Below are 22,825 nucleotides of genomic sequence, written 5' to 3'. Positions count from 1 at the left end.
ACATATATAAAATAATGTATTATATAACATTATTGCCTCTGCATTGGATTATTATCGGATAGGGTAATAACTTCATAATTAACTACGTCTGAAAGCAGAAGTCTAGGGCAAATAATTACAAGTCTCTTCAGTGTCACAAAACGAGATGCATTGTGGGACATGTAGTTTATGGACAACGTGCTTCTGTAAAGCTGCATGTAAATGTATAATAAACGTATTATATTCTTTGCAAGCTCTTGCAGGGCCACATAAAATGAGGTTGCGGGCCGGATTTGGCTCACGGGCCTTGAGTTTGACACCCCTGATCTACGATGAGCCTCTGGGACTGACTTTGGAATAACTGACCAATGGGAAACGATCACAGAGGCCTACAGTATACTGAGTGTGCATCAATGCATTTGGCAAAGTCAAGAGAAATGAGGGTACATTAAAGTAGTGCACTTTATTGAAGCTGCACATGCTTTGGGACCCATCTATTTGCCAAAATACTTAACTTGCTGTATGAATGTAATTTGTTATTCAAAGCTTCTATTCGAAAAATTAGATTTCATTTTGATTGTGGCCTCATATGGATCACAGGTTTTTAAATAAATAAAATGTTTGATTTCTATAATGCTAAAAGTCAACAAATAAGGATAAAAATAAAATATTGTTTTAGAAAAATACTGTTTGTGAATCTTTGTTAGGTGAATGTTGATTTTGTACTTTAAAAAGCTTTTGAGTTATTGTTCATGATTGCATCGCCTACGCAGTCATCTCTGGAATCTAAATTGAATGACCCTAAAGCGGAGCCTAGTCTTTATCTGCAAATCTGCAGAAATACCAGGTTCAAACAAAGTGAAAAGAGATTCAAAGTAACAGTTAAAAAGCTGGGCAGTATTGAAATAAATGTTCCTTTTGAATTTGAATCTCAAGGTTATGAATAAAGCTTTGTACATTTTTCGTAGAACCCTTTTTGGTTCATAATTGAGTCTCTTTCTGAATTCCTGGTGACCCTATAGCCTTTGACTTCATGTTACCTTCGAGCCACGTGCACCAGTTATTAGCAAAATCAAAAATAGGCTAGTTATATCAGAATTATTCATCAGGTGAAGATTAAGGCATTCAAATCCGTTTAAGAATACAAGTACTTATTTGATACTTGTTCGTATCTAAAATAACTTTAAGAGCTAATACAAATTTTGTATTTAATGTCTTTCATTTTTGTAAAGCACTTTGAATTGCCTTGTGTTGAAAGGTGAATAAATAAACTTGCCTTTCCTTAGATTTCTGAATATTGTAGCCAACATGACAAAGTTTAAATGGTGCCACACTGAGACCCTTTGGACTCTGTGACACCAGCAGGAGTGTTACTGTGCAGATTGCTCAGTAACACTGGGACTCACACTGCGGTAGTTATGAATTGGACCGCTGCAGGATTAATGAAACGTGTCTACATATGACTGCCCGGGAGATGAGCAGCTTTCAATTACACTGATTGTTTTCCACCACCTGCTGTGCACCGGGCAGCCTCAGATCCTTCCGGACAAACATGGCAACATGTGCTGCTCCCTTTATGATGCAACGTCTATCACAAACAACAACACAGGAGATCACAGAGTCCTATAAAGGGATGCTAGCACTAAGACAACACTGATGCGTAAACAGCTCGGGGATGCTAACCGCTGTTTATCACATACTTTACTCAAATGTCTCGGACAGAAGACCGAGGCTCCAGCTGAACCTCGTGCATTCTGGGTTGGCTTTTTTTCGGCAAGAGGAGGAATGCAGCGAGAAAAATGTCGGAAAGAAAGGACAGTTTCATACGGTGTTGCACGGGAATTGCAGTGAGATGGTGAAATAGCGCTTCCAGGCTTACGCTTACCTGTATTCACAAAATGTGTCGTCATTCATGCCCTGGGACTCCACGTCTGGGTGAAGGTCCTCTTTTTCTTTCACTGCTCACAGAAAGAAAAAGAAGATATCAGTGACTTCCTCAAGAGGCGGCTGCCAAATAAGATCACAAGTGTTCCCCTGACTGCTGGGCTGTTTGAGCTGAGCTTTAAAGTGTCCTCGACTTCCTGCACTTATTTACTGAATACAACGTCAGTGCACGCCTTTGAACTTAGTGACATTTGGCTAGCTTTTCCAAGACGTTTTATCTGATTCCAGTCATTTGAAATCTTATTTTGGATAATCTTGCTTTATCTTGTATATCGTGGTTCCCACACCTTGATGTTCAAGGACTATTTAGGCTCACTTGCCTTTAATATGAGGAGCCAACATGGCATAGTTAAAGGTAGGGTAGGTAAGTTTGAGAAACCGGCTCGAGATCGCTAGAATTTGAAAATACACAACCGGAGAAAATCTGCCACTTCCTTATAGAGCCCCTCCTCCAACACACACATGACCAATGAGGGCACGAGATAAGTTTGTGCACAGATGGAAGGCTGACAGGCAGGTAGGCCATCCAGTTATTTTAGCCGGGCCGGCTAAAATGATTGGTCGTGCTTTTTACAGTACTACGGCTTCCACAGATGACATTTTTTTATGGATTTTTTGTCAAAGCACTTAAGATATTCATTGCTATCGGGATGTTGAGAGCATTCCATGGAATATAACAAAAAGTGTATCTCGAGCCGGTTTCTCAAACTTATACCCTACCTTTAATACAGTTAGACTATGTATTTTAATGCATGATGCAATTATTATAACTTGTTACACTAAGGGGATAGTTGAAAAGAGTCAGTATATATATATATATATATATATATACATATATATATATATACCTGTAAAAGCGCTAACAAAATAAATCTATTATTATTATTATATTTAAAAGTTGATTCTGTAACAAACGGAAGAGGATTAGGGCCACATGTGCATTTTTATTTAGATCTGACTAAAGGTGAATTTTCTTATTTTTTTTTCAGAATTCTGACTTTAATCCCACAATTCCCATAAAATCACTTTTGGTTTGACCTTAACAAAAATGTCACATCTGAAGTGAGAAAATGATTTATGACGTGTTAGGATTATTGTTATAAAGCATTATGAATATGTATCTGTGTTTATGACCAAAATAATCCAGAAGATTAAAGTTTGATCCTAATGCAATTTAGACATGGACAGTGCTTCAAGTAATTACACAAAAATGTTAAAATCAACATGCTGACTTTGGAACATAGCCCATGTATTAATATTCAGTTAACAGAACAATGTAAAATACATTTCTATTTCTGTGATATATACTTTTTAACAAGTTGTCAAGGATTTTAATGACCTGTGGGAACCCAAGTTGTTAAGAATATATATCATTTATACAAAAATTATTTTTGTACAAATGCCAAATCCAAAATAGAGTTCACATTAAAGAGTACGGTTGTGTAATGTGATGTAACGGGGTTGCTGGAGCTCCGGGTGATAATGAGAAGTTAATGAGAAAACAAAGGACAGAGCTGCGCCTCGCTCTTTTTTCTGCTGACGAGTGAAGCCATCTCTGCCCAGACGACAACCTGACGGCCATTAGCTGTGAATAATAAAAGCCGATAAGGACTCTCCGTGTCCCCGACAGGAGGAATAACATTGAGAAACCACAGAGCTTATGTCACCATCCCCTGCTCAGCCACCCCGTGTGCAGCATTTGCATTTTGTCTCGCTGTGGGCTGCACTTTCTTTCGATTGTTGCTGGAAAAAAGCTGCGTGTCCAAATAAATTCAAATGCTGGACATACAGTAGATTTTCCTATCAATACACCAGCCCTGTTTCATGTTTAAATTTCCATTAAAATAATTGTGTGGCTGCGAGAAAAAAAAACAAAAACCCTGCTGTAATGGCCTCGGGTGTGATTGATAATTTCTTTCATACAACAAACAGCCAAATGGAATTATAATGATGCTCCGAGCAGCCATTACTATTCAAGCAAGGTGATGTGTGTGAGTGTAAGTGAGCACCTACCGGAATATTTCCCTCCTTTATTTCTGTTGACAAAGCAGGCGATCAGCACAATGAGCGTGAGGAGAGCGATGGCGCACATCAGGCCGATAAACCAACCCTGGGTGGAGATTCCTCCGTGGACGCTGGCCAGGCCTGGGGAGAGGAACAAAAGCCGGTGACTTTGACACGCCTTGGCCTTTTCACCGAGACACTTGATTGAATGTTTACATCGACAGAGCCTATCTGATGCCGAGGCAGAAAAGGTGGCAGGGCTCGCTGCTGCTGATGGAAACGCTCCAATATTAATATTAAACAGCTAATCCTGCTTGTCTAATTAATCAAGTAAGGAACGCTGTACAAATGTAATTTGTACTCTCGCCGAGTTCGTGCGGCTAAATTAAATCCTAGCGACAACACTAAGGACCGCACACTGTCAGCGCTCAAGGACAAGGATGAGGCTGCGCTTTTTAATGAGAGGCCGATTAGTTTGGCCTGCTTTTCTTTCTCTTTGGTTTCCCTCCTCACCCCACGATGTAACGGTGAATACATCTCCAAATACGTATACTAGAGTTATAAGGAATAAGGCACACAGTGTATTCGGTGGATGTGTTAGTACTATTGAATCCACTGAAGAAACAAATGTAAAAGACTGTTTCTGACACAACACATCAAGAGTTATTAAACGTTTCCCTCCAACAACTGCTGATGTTCTGATACCATATCTCCTTCCTGATTAGTCAGTAAAAACAAAACTATATATATTATTTGGTCTACCAGCCCTGTATGGATGTGATATGATTGCTATCACCGTATCATTGGCCTGGCTTAGGTCAAACCCTTTCCAGAACATAGAGATGCCTAAATCAAGTTTTTAAACCGGCAGTTACTAAATAATACATTTACTGATAAGAGCTGAAATGCATTATATTCAACCTCTGTTAATGTTAGCTAAGAACGGCTGCTAACAGCTAGCGGTGATTAGCTCTCCTCATGGAATTTTTTTCCACAGTTTAGTTGTTTATATAGCATTGTTGGAGATCTGGGACTAAAAGGCATTAATAATGATCGCATATTTATAGTGAAAATCGGCTAACCAATAGGGGCATTCAAATATGTAAAACATTAATACATACAGAGAATGATGCCATGGCACTTTTGTCAAACTAGGTCATAAAAAAGTCAGTCATAATGGTCCTAAATAAATCCATAAAAAATATAGGAATAAATAACAATTAGGTTACCAAATAGCTAAAATGCTTTCACAATTTATGACCGAAAGGGTAAGATTGCTAACTCATTAGCTGTAGATTGCTAACTCATTAGCTTTATCCATCATTGATTGATTTTTAACTGAAGCCAATCACTGTACTGTATATAAACAAGTCAGCCATCTTGTTACTTTCTCATCCTTTTCGAGAGTTGCACATGTGCTGTACTGATTGAGCCTGATGTAAGGATCTGGTAGTGAGTGATGCGTGTTTGCGATAATGAGATAAGGTGATATTGGATCGGGGCATAGATGCGTTATTTGTCATTTGAGGCTGTATTGAAAGTAATACTGGTATCGATATCGGAACACATCCACTAACACCGTCCAGAGACGAAGTAGAATGAGCTCACAGTTCTTCATATGTGCAATATATATATATACTCTGCTCCAGATATCCAGCTGTTATTAGCAAAGCTGTCACAAAGAGCTGAGCTAAAACTCAACAGGCCTGGGACTGCAGGAGACAGAATAGAAAGGAGAGGAACGGCAAACAAGGGTTAGTAGAGGACACAGCACCTCAGCGCCAGCATGGAGGGGTTAGGATTGTTGTCATTATGCGATGAAGGATGTCGCTCTTCACCTTCTCCGAAAAGAGGAGAGCGCGCTCTTCTGTTTCCTAACACTATTGTGAGGAGGTATCAATTATGTCTGACAGAGGGGACAGGAGGTGACAGCCAACATGACAAGAGTAATGTGGATATGGAAATGAAGATGAATGGAGATCTACAAAGTTGTGCAAGGCAATTCTTCCTTCAAATCTATGTGATGGGGTTTTAAATGTTCTTCATAGGTCATGTGTTTTTGTCATTTAACAGAAATATATTTTACACAGCCAGGACAGTCAACACATTTTTAAGTCATACAATTTCACTATTGATTTTAGAGATAAAGTACTGAGGAATTGCACTGACTTTTTTCACCAGAAAGATGCTAAGAAAAACTTTGAGATTTCTGGAGGAAGCTCTCATTTATTTGGGTTTGTGACATATGGAGATACACTTGTGTTTAAAGGGGCCTTTAATGCTAATTTTCAGGTTCATACTTGTATGTTGTGCCTCTGCTGTGACATGTTCACATGCTTTAATTATAGAGAGTATTGTTATTAGTCTACAAGATACAAGTTTTGCCCAATTTCTGACACACAAACCTATTTAGACTGGAAGTAAACGAGAGCTTCTCTGGGGATGTTTGGGATCTAATTAGCTCGGGAAAACAGTCAACTTTCTCCAGATTAAAATATTCCTCAAAGTTGTAATCAATTATCTTATTCAGAAAACAAAAGAACATTTTATTTTCTTAAGTTGATTCATTGTTGGTTCTGTATAAAAGCAACATGAAACAGCCTGAATCAGACAACGTTTGGCATTGATATTTATAATTAAAATGATCAATGTGACCATGAGCATGTTTGGTGAAAAACAGTAAATCTGGATCAGCCTTTGAAGCAAACTAAATAAATGTAATTCCAAGCAGCTTTGAGGACATGATATGTATATTGACATTGTCCTCAAATGGTATCAACATCCCCGGATGATTTGTTTTTCTTTGAGCTATCCAATTATAAGTGGGCATTAATAAATATCCTACATGTTATATGCTTTGAAAACAAGAGCAAATGAGATGTGCTTTATCTGCCTCAGACGGATCATGTAATGTAGCCATTGATACCCAACTGGGAAGACAAACAATCTAATAATGTGGTGAATGATGTGCATCATTAGTATGGGGAAAGTCCGCTTTGACAGCAGCTGTCTAAGCCAGTCAACAAAGCTCAATCCACTTCATTTCCCCACGGCAAACATGCAAATCTTCTGCTGCGTCTCCAGCTCAGGTGCATTATTTGCTCAGGTGATAATTCAGGCACACAAGGACACCTGCGTCTGCGCTGCCCATCCCAAACACTGCCAGTGACACCCTCTTGCTAATGTTGATGGATTAGTCTGCAAACTATGGTAATTCCAATTATTAGAGCTGGGCGATGACTTCCCCTGACATAGGCCGCCCAAACTAAAAATATCCCAAAGGCTGGCAGCCGGTTTTCGTCACCACGTTTCTCAGCTTGTTATTAAATCCTGCAAAAAGCAGTTGCTCTCGCAGCAGGGAGCCAGAGCCCTGGAAGATGCCCCTTCAAAGTCACACAGATTTTTTTTTCGGAGGAGAGGCCAGGAAATATTCTGATATAGGAGCTTCCAACAGCTTCCACTTATCCACTTATCTCAGTGTCCTGTAAATATCACCCTCCCAGTATGAGCTCACACCGCCGTCGGCGACCAGGAGGATGTTCACACTCGCTATTTTCCCCTCGGCTAAGAAGCGGCCCCGAGCATCTTCTTGTCCCCTGAGCTCGCTGTTTACCCAGTTGAAGATTACATGGAAATGTCAGGTGACTGTTGGGTCAATACATGGCGTGTGCTGGGGGGAACTGAGGCCCAACAAATCAATCACTGACAATTAGACATATTTGTTCCCTTCAAGTGACTGCGCTACACTGTCGGGTCGGGATATAGATCTAGTATCTTAGATTTCCCCCAAGGTAACAGAGGAGAAATTAAAACGGGCTTCTTCATCAGTATGCACTTGTCCTATAAGAAACAAAACAATGGAGCTGTTGTTTTGCAATTCAACCCTTCTTTCTACTGGAAACAACACCTAGTATTACAAAATAAATCTGCAAAAGGAAGTATGGAAACCCTCTGAGGCAGGTGAGAACATGAATCATCAGAATAGTTGTTTATTTCTGGTCTGGTCTATTTTTTAGGTTATAGGTAGTCAGGTCCTTTCTTCTTTTTTTCTTATATGTACCTCGTTAAGATTATTATTATTACTGGCTGCTACTTCTTAGACTATTTAATACTATAACAATAATCTGTGAATAGCTGTGCAAAATACGTTTTTAACAAGAGGTAGTAGTGCAATTGAGCCTCTTGTGGCTGAAATAAGAATAACATAAAAACAAAACACATTTTCACCTATTAAAAGTTATTTTTTTACTGTTAAAAAAGTCATATTATCCTGGAAAACCTTTTTCACCTGTTCTGAATTATTTTCTCGTTTATAAGTTATGTTTACGACCTAACTTATTTTCTCTCGTTGGCCTCTCAGGGCTTCTGTAAATAAGTCTATATTAGATTATAACATTAGACATCTGTTATCACTTTACTTTAAACCCACAGCCCAACCAAAAGCATCTGAAATCGCATCACCTAGCAACTACAAACTTCTTATTTATCCATATTTATTCCCCCCTGTTTGCCTCCGTGATACTGATGGTGAAATGGGTTTGTAAATAAATATAAATTAGATATAAGTAATGTGTTTACATTCAGAGTGCATGGAGAAACTAAAACTGGAAGAAAAAAAAGATTTAAGTCCTACAGTATATTAGGAACAAGAGGTAGTGATGCAGTGGAGCCTCTTGTGGCTGAAATGAGAATTACATTAAAACTAAATGCAATGATAAAAAACAAATTCACTTATTAAAAGTTTTTTTTTTTACTGTTAAAAAAGTAAGTAATATTAACCCGGAAAAGCATTTTCACGTGTTCTAAATAATTTTCTTGTTTATTAGTTATGTTAGTTTTTCTCTCATTGGCCTCTCAGGGCTTCCGTAAATTAGTCTATTAGAGATCTTTCTGAAATAATCTGGGGGAAATCACGTCACCTAGCAACTGCAAACTGTTCCGACAAAGCATAATGGTTTCTTATTTTTCCATATTCATTCCCCCCTGTTTGCCTCCGTGATGCTGATGTGTCAGAATGTGCTGCAGCTCTACCTATGGTGGAGCGAGTGGGTTTGGTCACGGGGGACCTTCGAGTGCTCGGAGGTGAGGGGGAGGCTGACTTGCCTGAAAAGAAAGACAGATCTTGTGGTTATCAATAGGGAGTTAGCTCGGGAGCGCTACGTTTCTACTGTTAGCACGCATGCTATTTTAAACAAAAATTAGTAACTAAGTGTGAAACATGATCTACCAAAAACAAAAAATATTGTAACTGTGTTCATACCCAAGGTAGATGTGATTTTTATCTTGCCCGAGTCATCTTTTTGAGCTTTCATTTTAAAAGGGATTCCTTTATTTTTGTTCATGATTAATAGGTAGAGGGATGTCTGATGCTCTTCCTACGTTTGGCTCTTGAAGCATCATTTATTTCCGCAGCTTGAGTTAGACGTGTTGCACTGACTGCTGTTGCTGGGATAAAAGTCAATATTCGTTTACAGTCACTAATGAGCAAAGATTAATATGAATCTGTAATTAGGTTACTCATTAGCATTGCTAATTGTGAGGAAGCCACAAACTTTATTTAAAGAGAAGTTGACGATTTTCTAATGAAAGGAGGCATCAGAGTGCTCTCTGCTGATGGCAAGGGCAAACAGCAGACAAGGTCAATTATCTGCAGAGGAGCTTTTCTCATTCTGTACTGGAAAAATATCATGTGTTTGAGAAACCCTGATGATTTATTCAGGCCTGTATCACCCACACCTGCTAACATGTCTACATCTAAAGCAGGGGTGTCAAACTCAATTTCATCGCGGGCCACATTAGAATTATGGTTGCACTCAAAGGGCCGGTGGTAACTTTAAGACTATATAAATATACATAGATAAATATACATAATAAATATAAAATAATGTATTATTTTACAATATTTCCTCTGCATTGGATTATTATCGGATAGGGTAATAACTTCATAATTAACTACGTCTGAAAGCAGAAGTCTAGGGAAAATAATTGCAAGTCTCTTCATTGTGCATGTCACACAATGAGATGCATTGTGGGACATGTAGTTTATGGGCAACGTTCTCCTGTAAAGCGGCACGTAACATTATAATAAACTTATTATATTCTTTGCAAGCTCTTGTGGGCCACATACAATGAAGTGGCGGGCCGGATTTGGCCCCCGGGCCTTGAGTTTGACACCCCTGATCTAAAGCATGCACACGCTACTTACAAATAACTGGCATGACTGATACACATGTCATACCAACCCACGGCAGATTAATGAAACATATATATCCACATTGCATTTGCAGGTATGACATGCCACAGTCTCTACGTGAACACAGATCTACATACTGATGCCAACAGGGGAAGCCAGAGTGGAAGCTGCGAAGGAAAAAAGAAAGAAGGGACAAGCAATGCTAAGCAGACATTTACAATACACACTGTGTGTTCAAAGGCAGTGCTCAAAGCGCTTCTAGTGGCGTAAGAGAAAGCAGGACAATTAACAGGAACAACACCGACATGCACACACAGCGATAGCACAGCTGCGACGAATAACTTAGGAGTCTTGCACACACACATGTAACAGCTCCGCACATTCCCATACATATACAATGAGTCCCGGTAATTATTTTCTTTTTTTTCTGCTGGCTTTTCAACATGCAAATAGACAACTCCTAATAGCCAATTAAGTTTGTTTTCTGTGATTGTAAGGGTTTCTTCCAGTTAACAATAAGTAATCACTCGCAGTGTGTCTCAACTTTACGTTGTTGTTTTGTGTTCACTACCAAAATGATGGGCTTTTGTCATAGGGTTGTCTGTATTAACCCTTAAATTGTCAATAACATATACATATTTTGGCAAATTAATTGCTTGCTTTTTTTCTACATTACATTCATATAACACTTTTATTACACCCATTGTACACTGTTATTAGACCCACACCTGAAGACTAGACTATTCACTATTTCTACTATATTCTATTGTATTTTATTTACTTGCATAATTTTATCTGTTTATTGTGTTGCACTGTTGGAGGAGCCTGTGACCTAAGATGTTCATTGTCATAACTACACTGTAGCTATGCACAAATGACAATAAAAGCCTTGAGTCTTGAATCATATTACATTACATTACATTACATTACATGTTACTTGTTAGACGCTTTTATCCAAAGCGACTTACATAGTCAATACTGTGGACAATCCCCACAGGAGCAATTTGGGGTGAAGTGTCTTGCCCAGGGACACAACGACATGCTGACTGCAGTGGGGTTTGAACCTGTGCTCCCCTGATCTGAACACCAACGCCCTACCCACATGCCTATTACACAAAAGCAACAGCAATATTGCAACCATTGTTCACTGTTATTAGACCGATACAACACCCATGTAACACCACTATTGACCGTGATTACACTATTATTGAACCCATTTTACACATGGACACAGCCTGTCAAATGATTGGATCCCCCAGGATAGAGAAACCACTTAAGGGTTAAAAGCGCCACCCAATTATTCATGCTGACAATATCTGTTGCTGCAGTCCATTTGGACTCAGGTGGAGTTTCCCGTTTCATTTCCTGTCCAGTCTCTCATAACAGCTGCAGTCCTCAGCAAATGATCCGTAATTGAAAATAAAAGATGACATGCTTGGAGCCGGCTCATTATGATTACTTACCCGGCAACTCTTCTCATGATCACACAATTCACTATGAAAACCTTCAGTTTCCCCCCCTGCTCAAAGCAATTTTGTTTCTTAGCTGATTGTTTCATAGCTCACGCTCTCCATCCAATCAATAAGCACTTGCTCTCTCATGACAGTGACAAATGAAAACCTCCACTGCACCCATATGAAATTGTTTATCCACAAAAAATACTTACATGGAGATATGAAAAGCTTGGCTGCCCAGGCATTGATCATATTCCGCTAGTTTTTGAAAAATAGTGAAATGGTTTGGTCCCCTGCTTCCACTTCCTGAACGCCTCAAAGCCCGTCTGTGTTTCCATTGTCTCCTTCGCTTATCCACACATACACCACCCACTCAATTGCTTTCATCACTCACTTGTTTCCAGGGTGGTGGTGCACTCCTCGCTGCTGATGGGCCCGCAGCCCATGGTGGTGCAGGAGCGCAGGTACAGCTTGTATTTGCTCAAGGGTTCCAGGTCGCGCAGGATCCACTTGTTGGTGTCCGGGTCGCTGATGTCTACGGTCTGCAGGGGGCCCACTTCCTCCGTCTCGTTGACTGGATGTAAAAAGAAAGACAAGAGTAGGGCTGTCAACTTTTACACACGCAAATAATCTGGAAACGTACGAAAATGTACATTACTAAGTTTGAACACAAATTCCCCCTCTAATTCCAGTGCAGGTTGTCGTGTCAAATGATCATATAATAATCATTTAAAACATATAGTCTTATATTCTGATTGCCTAAGGGTGGGACCAGTTGGCTTTTCTCTCTACTATATAGTGTGACTGTAAGCTGTGTTCGGGGTGCAGAACTTCTCTATCCTCTGAGGATGAAGTAGCTCTGTTCCTACATTTGGGATCGATTTCACTTGTATATTGACTTTCTTTATTACTTTATTAAATATAACAAAAGACAAACTTGATTGTCCATGAATCATTTATCAGTTTCTCTTAAGAATGTCCACCACACAGGTGTTTACCATTAATTGCATAGTAGTGAAAAGGCAAAGGAAGCAGAGGAATTGGCACAAACTCCACCTATTGCATTGAGTCAAGACCATTGGACGTCAGTAAGAACCATCACTACCTCGTTGTAATGGCACAACTAATCCATGACAAATGTTCTTTGATTAGTCATGATTAATAACAGATGTGTGTGATTAACGTGAACCGATTTTTAAATCAACTGACAGCACTAGAAAAGAGGTATCACTAAAGGGCTGTACGATTAAAGAAAATATATAATTAACCTTTTTTTGGCAGATATTGCAATTGCGATATGATTCCTGATGTTGGATGGGTTAAAAATGTTTGCATTATTATTCTCATTATCATTGAAAAACATATTACCACGTAACCAAACCAATGAGTTGTTCAATATGATGTGTAGGATGGAATATGTCTGCACAATACTTAATTCAAAAATATATAAATGCATATTTAGCCTTAATAATATTGTGCTTCCTGCAAATGCAATGAGGTAGTCCATCCTGCAATTTCGATTTAAAGTTTTGATTAATTGTGCATCCTTAGACTAATGCTATGATTTAGATGTGCAAATGACACAGTAACTATCTGTATGTATGTAAGGGGTATCCTGCCTTAAAGACAATGAACATGGAATAAGAGAGTGGCTCATTTGCATTTACACGCGAACCAGTAAAAGTACAAGAAAACAATACACCGTTTAAAGTCTGAATACCTGTTCTTACAGTGTAATAAGGAAGGCTTATGGCTTTCAATTCTTGTCCTTTGTCACTTAAGTGAGCGCCTATTAGCCGCCGTCCATCACCGACGCCTGACAGTCATCGACCACGCAGCACATGGCATTCATTGTGTGCTTAAAAAGTAACAACTCTAATGTTTCCACGGTACGCAGATTGATTTTGGGAATGCAACTAAAGGTGGACAGTAAGGCTGTGAAGAGCAATCCGAAAACAATTACTTTCATTGGTGTGGATAGTTGTTGTGTATTAGCTCTGGGCAGCATGCATATGAGAGATGTTGCTAGAACAATTACGAACACACCTATTTGTACAATCTATGGAAATGGAGAACGTCATGATAATATGACAGACATCCCTTTATTAGTAATGCTGGATATAGCTCTTGTAGCATTTGAAAAGGAAAAAAATACTAGGCTGTTTCATTTTACAAGTCCCAGAATTCCTACTGACATCAGGTTAGGGTTAGGTTATACATATTTTTACAATATTTTATGTACGAGTGACTTTGTGATCTACTTTGAAACACTGAGCTGTTTTACACTGGTCTCTCTTTACTTGAAGCACACAAATTATCACTTTGCCTGTGATATTGAAATGTCTTTTAGTTGTCATCTGGACGTTTTTTGCAATGCCAGAGTCACGTAATTTAGCCCATCTGCTTGTTTTGGCTTTTTAGCAACAGAAAACTTTTCTTGTTTGGCTAAATACGTCTTTTATAATGTAGTTTGTATTCCACAGAAACAAACAGATTGGGTCCTGCACAATGACAACTTGAATGGATTAGTGTTGTCACTGTGATGGGATCTCATTTTTCCACCAGGTAAAGCAGCACAGTGGGTACAGGGAGGTGGCATTTATTTTGTTTGTTACAAAAACAAACGCAGCGGGTGCTCGGGTGACCTTTGCTGTGAAAGAGGTGCTACGTCTCTCTGGTAGGGGGCAACCGGAACAATGACAAGAATGTATTGGTCTGCTTCTCTTTTTACCACGGACACCACCCACTGCTATCAGAAATCTCGATTTTTTTTTTTTTATGTTGTTCTTGTTTTGTTTCCAGGGACAAAAATGGTAAATTGGAGGTGAATTATGCAATGCAGGCTGTGGCAGAGGAGAGGCCACTGAGCTTCACGATCCTGCCCCATGGATGGAAACTCTCTCAGTAATCTGGATACACTCGGGCTCGACAGATGGAGCACGTGATCTTATGGAGAACTGGCTGAAGGCCGTAGACTTTGGCTCTTCCTCCTGACTTCAGACAACAACATTTCCAAATATTCTTCGGCCCTGCTGGGCTAAATATGTTTGGCCTTGGTTAGTGTGAAACAGACCAAGAGTTAGCAACGCTGAAATCTGAGAATGACCTCACAGTTTGCCTCATGAGTTCAGCTCAAATGGGAACACAGAATTAAATGAATCCAAGGTCATTTTTATCTCCCGCTCTTGTCGAGAAGTGGACTTTTCGCCATAAACATGGACCCAGCGCTCCTCATTTGTCTCATCGGTTTATCATGCATCCTCTCTGTCCTTTTCCAGATTTGAGTGGGGATAGCCGTTGTTCTGACCACGATGCTAGACGGCTTTAGCGTGATTAGCGAAAGGATCCTCACTAAAATCTAGTAAAATAATCCTCATGTGAATTCTTTAAGGTTTGATTTTAGAATATATTTGCACAAGTGGAAAGGGTCAGGGTTAGTGTAATGGCTACTTTAATTCAATTCAAATGTATTTATATATCATACCCAATATCACAAAACCCATTTGTCCCAGAGGGCTTCACAAATCAACAAACCTATCTGAGAATATAGTAAAATGACAAGATAAATGTGAAAATACTTTAGGATTTAAATAGCTTCTGGCTCTGCTAGGGCTGTGCAATTAATCGTATTTTAATCGCAATTACGATTTTGGCCTGCCACAATTACGAAAACAACATAATCGAAAAAAACGATTATTTTGCTTTGCTTGGTTGTGACAGTGCAACATATTTGATCTAATTTATTTTAGTCTAATTTATTTGTATTTATCATATTTACATATGTTTAGTAGCTTGTTGAAGTGCGCTCCAAAATATTTGTTGATCTTGTTTATTGGTATTTATTATTTTGATATTATTTATTTAAATGTAAATATAAATGTATAATTTATTTTATTTATTTTTGTATTGGTTTTTCAGTTGAATTATACGTTCAGGGTAATCGACAGTTAAAAAGATACTGTTCAAATTATTATTTGTATTTGTTTTAAAGTTCAATAAATGGATGTTTTCAAAGTCAATGAATAATCGTATTTAATAATCGTGATATCAATTATTGACCAAAATAATCGTGATTATGATTTTTGCCATAATCGCACAGCCCTAGGCTCTGCCACAAAGCAACAAACACTGCTGTAAACTTATCTGAACAAGTTTAACAGGACTTATGTGTTGTTAGTCCTTCTCCTGACCTTAGTGACACAGTTATATTTGTCGAGTGGTGTGACTAGCTTGCTGAGAGGCAGGCTATTAGATGTTTTGTCTCCTTGCCGACTCTGCCCCAGGTTTTGGAGAGGGTTAGCCGCTCTTTAAGGCAGTGTGACCATGCCTCCCACTCACTGCTGAGAGGAACTTTGAGATACCTACAGGCTTTACATTCAGAAATGTACTTAGTGATTTAGAAAAAGAATACTGACAAAACTTTCTGTATGAGTTCACAAAGAAGCTATTAGCGCTGCAAAATGTACTGCTTGAGGAAACCTGTATCATGTCCACATTTACTTGATATTCCTCCACGAATACAGAGAGGAAAGCATGGAAAACAAGTCTGTTGATCTATTTTGTACATCTGATCTAATTTGTTTCTCTCCTGGGTTTATGAATGAAAGAAAGGTGACTTGTTTTTGCCAGGATTATCTTTCCAAGTTCCTTAAAATTATGAAAGGGAAAGAAAAAGGTTTTCCCAGTAAAAAAAAGCTTTGTAAGGATAATGTTTCTATCTTACTTTTTCCCCTTAATCTTCCAGGTGGATTTAATTCTCCTTAAATTCTGAACACACGGTATATACAGTTTATCGTATTAGCACGAACACATGGGGTAGTGTTGCCTTTAACCTCTTAAGCCCTGAGCCTGTTTTTCAGGTCTCAGGCTCGAAAATGACATTCCCAGAACAAATGACCATATCTTCACTTCTAAAAGGGTTAAATTAATAATCTTTATTCTCAAAGTAATGATAAACCTGTGAGTTGGATGTAGAAAAGTCAGAATCAATATAGATGTTTTTTATTTTAAAGAAAATTCAGATTTTACATAGTAAAAAACTGTAAATTATAGTGTCCGTCCAAAAATTCTTTTTTACTTATAGTGAAAACTACCCTTGGATGATGGGTTAGTAGACTAAAAGCTTTAGGCATCCAAAGTACAACATATAATAAGTACCCTGTATCAAGATTGATGCAAAACAAGTGAAATTTGACCTTTTTAGAGAGATTTAGCCAAAAACCCCCACTTCTGGGGTCATTTGGGTGGATTTGACCTATCTCTGGCCCCCCCTTGGTCGATTTTGATGAATGAAATCTCTTTATAACCGCTAGAGCCAATGGAATCGAGGGAAAGTTATATACACACCAAAACGTTAACAAATAAGGAGTGAGAGTGATGCGTTACCAAAACCGGAAGCTGCATACACTCTGGTGGCTACCATTAGCAGCTAACTTTTCCACTCCGATTTTTACATAAAAAATGGAATTATGGATTATAAATAATTTCTTCAAAGGCACAGGTACATTATCAACCTATGGATCAACAGTTGTAGACATTTTTTTTTTTCGTTTTAATGCCATTGAACACGTCTTTTGACCTAATTGACAGCTACGGTGAGACGATCTGCCGTAAAAGCTCCGTAAAGGTACGTGTTGTGATGTCTGTGTTTGCTTCCCCTGTCGCAAGTTCGGATCGCTCAGTGATGATACTAGACCTAAATAATCAGTGGAGTCTCAGCTTTAATCAGCTATATTGTATGTGTAGCTCCGATAAGTAATAAGGGTATCTTTATCTTGAATTGTGTGCCGCAGTGCGTTAGAATTTTTTCGCTCAGGGGTCATTTAGACCCTTCCTATGAGACTTGTTTTGTTTTGGTAAAAATGGTTCATATCTTCAGTTAGCTGAGATTCTTCCCGTTAATCTGGTGCTACACATTAATAGTTTCATAAATGTTAAGAAGCCCTGAGACATTATCTCGAAAAAACAAAACGGTGGGAGGGGTCCAATGGGGGGACCGCCGTGCTTAAGAGGTTAAGAGTCTTGAGACCAAAATAAGTATTGCAGAAACAAAACATTAAAACAATTATCCTGACCAAAAATAAAAAATGTATCAACTTGCCAAAGCTATATTTTTCAATTTAGAATAAAATGATTCTATATTAATGTTTCACAGATTAAAGAAACATTATGTAGATTATCCTGGCACAAAAAGAGAGGGAAAACAAAGCATTTTAGACAAGCTGAAAATAGATTTTTTTTCTTCCCACTTGCCTCTCAGGGTTTCCGTACTAAACAGGCCCGTGTACTGATAAATCACTCATCCACTTTGATATCACCTTGATACAATGATCAAAAGGTTTCACGCAGGAAATGTGCCACTTCAAAGCAGGTTAGTTAAACAGTTTAAACGCCCCAGTGTTCCTGCATGCTCGGTGTGGTAAACGATGTTCCAACAGGCCCTCCTGTGAAAACCCGTGAGACGTGAAGCTGTTTCAGGCTGCGCTGGAGATGGGCGTCGCCCTCAAACAGCTGTGCCGGAGCTCCAGATCCCCTTTGTGTCGCTGATGATACGCTGACAGCTGGCTACATTATCCTCCACATTTCACACATGACTTCCCTCAAGGGGACTTAAAAAAAAAAAAGTCACACTTCGAAAGAGCCCATCAGCTTTATTGCCGTGGTACGATGAAAACGTCCTCTCTTGAAATACTGTATGGCCCTCTTTCGCAGTCACCAAATCAAAGCCAATTAGGCGGGAAATGCAGCACTGCGACGATGTTGGGAGTTCGGTTATGACTTTTGTTTAAGGACGATGGAGTGTTTGCATGCGTGTGTGCACTGATGGTATCCCCCCTGGGACTGTGAGGTACGGGGGAGATGTCCCCTGCGGACAGGATGAGGTCAGTAAAGCTGGACCGTAACAGACTGTGACACGTTGGCCTCAGTCAGCACTCTCAGAGCTCTGATGGTGACACACAGGCCGGCAGACATCACCCTGACATGTCTCCTATACACACTCTCTGATCTCAACGTGATCCCCGGCCCTATTAGAGCGGCACAATGATTTTCCTTCTCTCGCTGAGGATCATGGGTTAGACAATCACCATGATCCTCTTCCTACCTTGTATCAATACACTCCTGTACTGTAAGTAGGTGTCTGTATCAAAACAATAGGATGTAATATGGAGGTAGAGGCTGTGTGTTTAACATAGTGAGGCTGTTTTTAATTTGTGCAGCAGAGAGCTAATCCCTGGCAGACTCCATGTGATATTGGATTGCTCCAACTATCCTGACTTTGCTTAAAACATCAAGTTTTGTTGCAAAGCTGGAAAACAGTGGAATTCAGTGTCTACTTCTTGCTATTACGAAATGTAAAAATAGACTTTACTTGTCCATACAGACCAATTTGGTATACTTGGTCCGATCCCTCTGTCTTATCCCAGATTTGTTTTATGTTTGTTGAATTCCAAATCGCACAAATCATGTTTAAGGCAAAAAACTTTCAATTACCTGGGAATATTCAGATATTGTTCAATGAAAGACAAGGGAATTATTATTTACGGGGTTCATTTATATTCACTAATGTTAGGGTGCGCACAACAAAGAGAAGTTTTTGTGTTTCTGTTTGTGGGGTGAAGATCTGGAACAATTTGAGTGAGGAGCTAAAGGGATGTCCAAACATTGTATGAATTTGTGTATGTATATATATATAAATATATAGAAACCATTCTCCTAATTTGCCTGTATATATTATATGAATGATTATATAAATTATTCAAGATTATAAGTATACATTTATATTGTATGTTAACATATATTAAGATGTAAAAAAAAAAAAAGGGAGAAGGGGTCGGATTAAATAAGTGTAAAATTCTTCCGACCCCTTTTCGGACGTGTAATTAGCTAAAGCTTTGTTGTTTATTGATATCAGACAATGATACTACAGATTATTCAATTATTAATTAAATGTATCGTTTTGTTATTGCATTCATTTGTATAGTACTGTATCATGTCTGTATCACCTTTTGTTTCATTTGTATTTTCTTTGGTTTTACACGCTCGAAAAAAATAAATAAACTAAACTAAACTAAATGTACAATATTATTATTTATCTTATTTTAACAGTCAAATTATGATTACATTTGAAACCAATCCCTTAGGACAAAACCTACCAAAAAAACACAGAGCAAAATAACTGCTAAACCATTCATCTTTCATGTGAGGTGCTAACGGGGACTCGTCCCTAAGAAACTCATCGAGTCCCTGTATGATAATCTTTGGCAGAATGGACATCAGTTTTTAAACCATGCTAATATACCAGGTTTTTGAAGTTATTGGGACCCTTTAGACATATTAGAAAGGAGAAGTGTCAGTCTGGATATTACATGTATAAGACTGTATTATGGTACTGTAGTGCATTGCATTGTGCTAGGATTTCAGTTTTCTAGCCTTAGTTTTAGGTGTTCTTCAACCCTTACTTGGTGTTGGCTCCAGGGACACTATTTCTGATTCTCTATCCACTTTCAGTCATCATAAAGACTGACCTGCAGGTGCACTTTTCTATCTGTGTTGTGATAAAGAGAGAACATAAATACACATCTCTCTTAATCTAAATACAATTGTCGTGGGGCTCTTGTAAGTCTTTCATATGCAGTTCCAAATGGAAACATATGGCCTGAGTGTTTTGTTTACACTCAGTTTATCAAGAGCTGGAAAGGGACGCAGGGATGTAAACACTTTTAAACACAAGTGAAAACCACAGGGGCGACACTATCTATCTAAGTGAGCTGAGCGTGAGGCGTAGGGATACGTACTGAGCTGATACTCGAGGAGGTACCCGGTGAGAATTCCATTAGGCTCCGAGGGCGCGGCCCACGCCAGGGAGACGGTGTGCTTCTGAACATCCGTGACCCCGAAAACAGGATTTTTCTCCGGGACTGTGGGGGCGAAAGAAGGTATAAGACAAACAGTGAGCCGTCGAACTCTGCAGCCCAGATCCCTTGGCTATTATTAGATTTTCCCTTCAGTAGTTGTGAATCAATACACTCCATGCGGTTTTTTCCACAATCCTTACCTCCCTCTGGGGTTTTGAAGTTGAGGGGATGGCTGCCTGGACCGTTGCCCCGTCCGTTGAAGGTCATGACGATGAGGCTGTACTCGGAGAAAGGCGTCAGTCCCGGCAACACGCCGTGGTTTCGGTCCCCGGGGAACGCCAGCGTCTGTTTGTCTCCGTGTTTTTTCTTAGAGTCGGCCAGGCTTCGCATACGCCACCAGTTTACCTGGAAAGAGACGCACAGAGACGTGTGAGGGAATGCAAAATGAGTTGTTTTTTTTCTCTCAGCTGGACGAGTAAAGGAGACAGAGAGGGGTGAGGGGAGCAAGCGTTTGGAGCGAGGTCAGGGCAGCTGCTTTTAAGCCGTGTCGAAAAGCAAAGGTCTGTTTTTGAGGTATTACCCTGTAGCCTCCCAGATGTCCGTGTAGCGTGTCCTTGTGTACACGCGTCCAGCTAACCTTGACCACCGAGCTGTTCATCACCTCCACGGATACATCCTCAGGTGCAGCAGAGGGAACTGTAGAAGACGACACACATTATAGAATCTGCAGTCGAGGAACAACAGAGCTGTGAGGAAACAGTTTAAGGTATTCACTACTGTCAATATAATGGATAATCTATTTACAAAAGCACCTGTTTGGGGTTTATATCAATGGGCTCTACAGACAGTCACACAAGCTAATATAACTTATAAAACTATTGATCTAAAGGGTGGGAATACTGGTTGTAGCACCACGTTTGACATGAGGACACAATAAGGAGAGGAGTCATGACCTGATTTTACTTCCTTGGGGCAAGTCCAGAAGAAAGCTGAACACAGGAAATACAGTAAGCCTCTGTAATATTTTCTTTCCCCGAGTCCATTTGAGTTAAGCAGAAGAATAAGCCAAGACATTTAAAACCTTCTTTTCTGTATACAATCATATAAAGTACGGTATGACTGGCTTTTTAAAACTAGGACAGAGCCAAAGACAGAACTACAATCACATCACCATTTGGTTTTATCCACCAGGATCTTCTCCAACTGAAAAAAGCAACACAATATGGCCTTACAATAGCCTTAAAGAGGCCCTATTGTGCTAGTGTGTTATATAGGGTTTCTGTGCATGTAAATGGTCTGCAAAGGCCAAATTCCCAAAGTTCCCTCAAGGGAGAGTTTTTCTAGGGGAAGTAAAATCTCTTTCAGCTGCCAGTTGTAGCTACATTACGCTAAATGCCATTTTATAATATGTTTCTGCTGCACTATTTCGTAATGCTCTTAATGTCTTTGATAAACTTGCCTTGCCTTACAAATAAAACCACATTAGGTGAACAAAGCTCACGACTCACAGTCCTCTCCTGAGTATCCGGACACTATCTTTGGCTCGGGGGCCCGGCCCTGATTGTTCCTGGCTTGGATCTTGATCTCGTAGGGCACGAAGGTGGGGGTGTTCTTCACCACAAACGAGTGTCTCTTCACCGTGTGTTTCTGCCAGTCCTCCTCCACCCCTTGTCTCTTGTAGAAAACCTCATACTCCAAACCCGGACCGTTGTGCTGAATGGGTAGCAAGGGCTGAGAGGAGAAAAGGTACGAAAAATAAAGCAGAGACAATGGTGTGAAGCGCTTTATAGAGACTTTCAGTTACAGATGCTCCTTGTATGTCCTCCAGGGGATGTGAGCTAGCCCAGTGAACTGAAAGCAGAGTTTTATCCCATTATCTAATAAAACAATGGAACAGCTGACCTGGTCTAGCAGGATGGCTTTTCTTTGATACATGGCTTGCTAAGACATCGTAGATGAAAAGATTGATCTCCTCACAGAAGTGGAGAATAGAATGGGATGCCATTATTCGCAAAAGCATATCATTAACAGTGGGAGAGCTCATGAATGCAGGATTCGGGGACTACTTTACCCCGACAGGGCAACCAGATAATAAGTCGGAGGAGTGATTCATCTTTTTTCAATAATGTTGAATATATTACTGTACTTGTTAAAAGAAAAGAAACCCTTTTCATATAAAATTTAGTCGATTTCAATGGAAAGTGATCCCAGAAAATGTCTTTTCTCAAGATCTCAATCGCAGACAGGAAAAATCAAGAGGGCCATTTCTAATAAATTAAATTATGAAATGAAGTATTGGTAATTGCTCATGAAACATTGATACAACTTCATCTTTGTTCTTAAACTTCAAAAGCTGTATCAGATTTGAATTATACACTGCTTAAAGGTAGCTGACA

General features: G+C 39.4%; 1 protein-coding gene across 3 annotated transcripts in view; it reads right to left on the bottom strand.

Moving 5' to 3' along the window:
• chl1b (cell adhesion molecule L1-like b) overlaps positions 1 to 22,825 on the bottom strand; it is a 79,477-nt gene that overhangs the window by 1,218 nt on the left and 55,434 nt on the right. For all 3 annotated transcript variants that reach the window (XM_034121941.1, XM_034121943.1, XM_034121944.1), the window contains 7 exons: positions 21,938 to 22,160; positions 21,010 to 21,125; positions 20,630 to 20,834; positions 20,370 to 20,492; positions 11,969 to 12,148; positions 3,937 to 4,068; positions 1,865 to 1,937 (listed from right to left, as the gene is read on the bottom strand). In XM_034121941.1, the coding sequence (XP_033977832.1) occupies positions 1,865 to 1,937; positions 3,937 to 4,068; positions 11,969 to 12,148; positions 20,370 to 20,492; positions 20,630 to 20,834; positions 21,010 to 21,125; positions 21,938 to 22,160 (1,052 nt within the window). The remainder of the gene's footprint in view (positions 1 to 1,864; positions 1,938 to 3,936; positions 4,069 to 11,968; positions 12,149 to 20,369; positions 20,493 to 20,629; positions 20,835 to 21,009; positions 21,126 to 21,937; positions 22,161 to 22,825) is intronic.

Source organism: Trematomus bernacchii, unplaced genomic scaffold (assembly GCF_902827165.1).
Source record: "Trematomus bernacchii unplaced genomic scaffold, fTreBer1.1, whole genome shotgun sequence".
NCBI lineage: Eukaryota > Metazoa > Chordata > Actinopteri > Perciformes > Nototheniidae > Trematomus > Trematomus bernacchii.
This window is presented reverse-complemented; position numbering and strand designations above follow the sequence as displayed.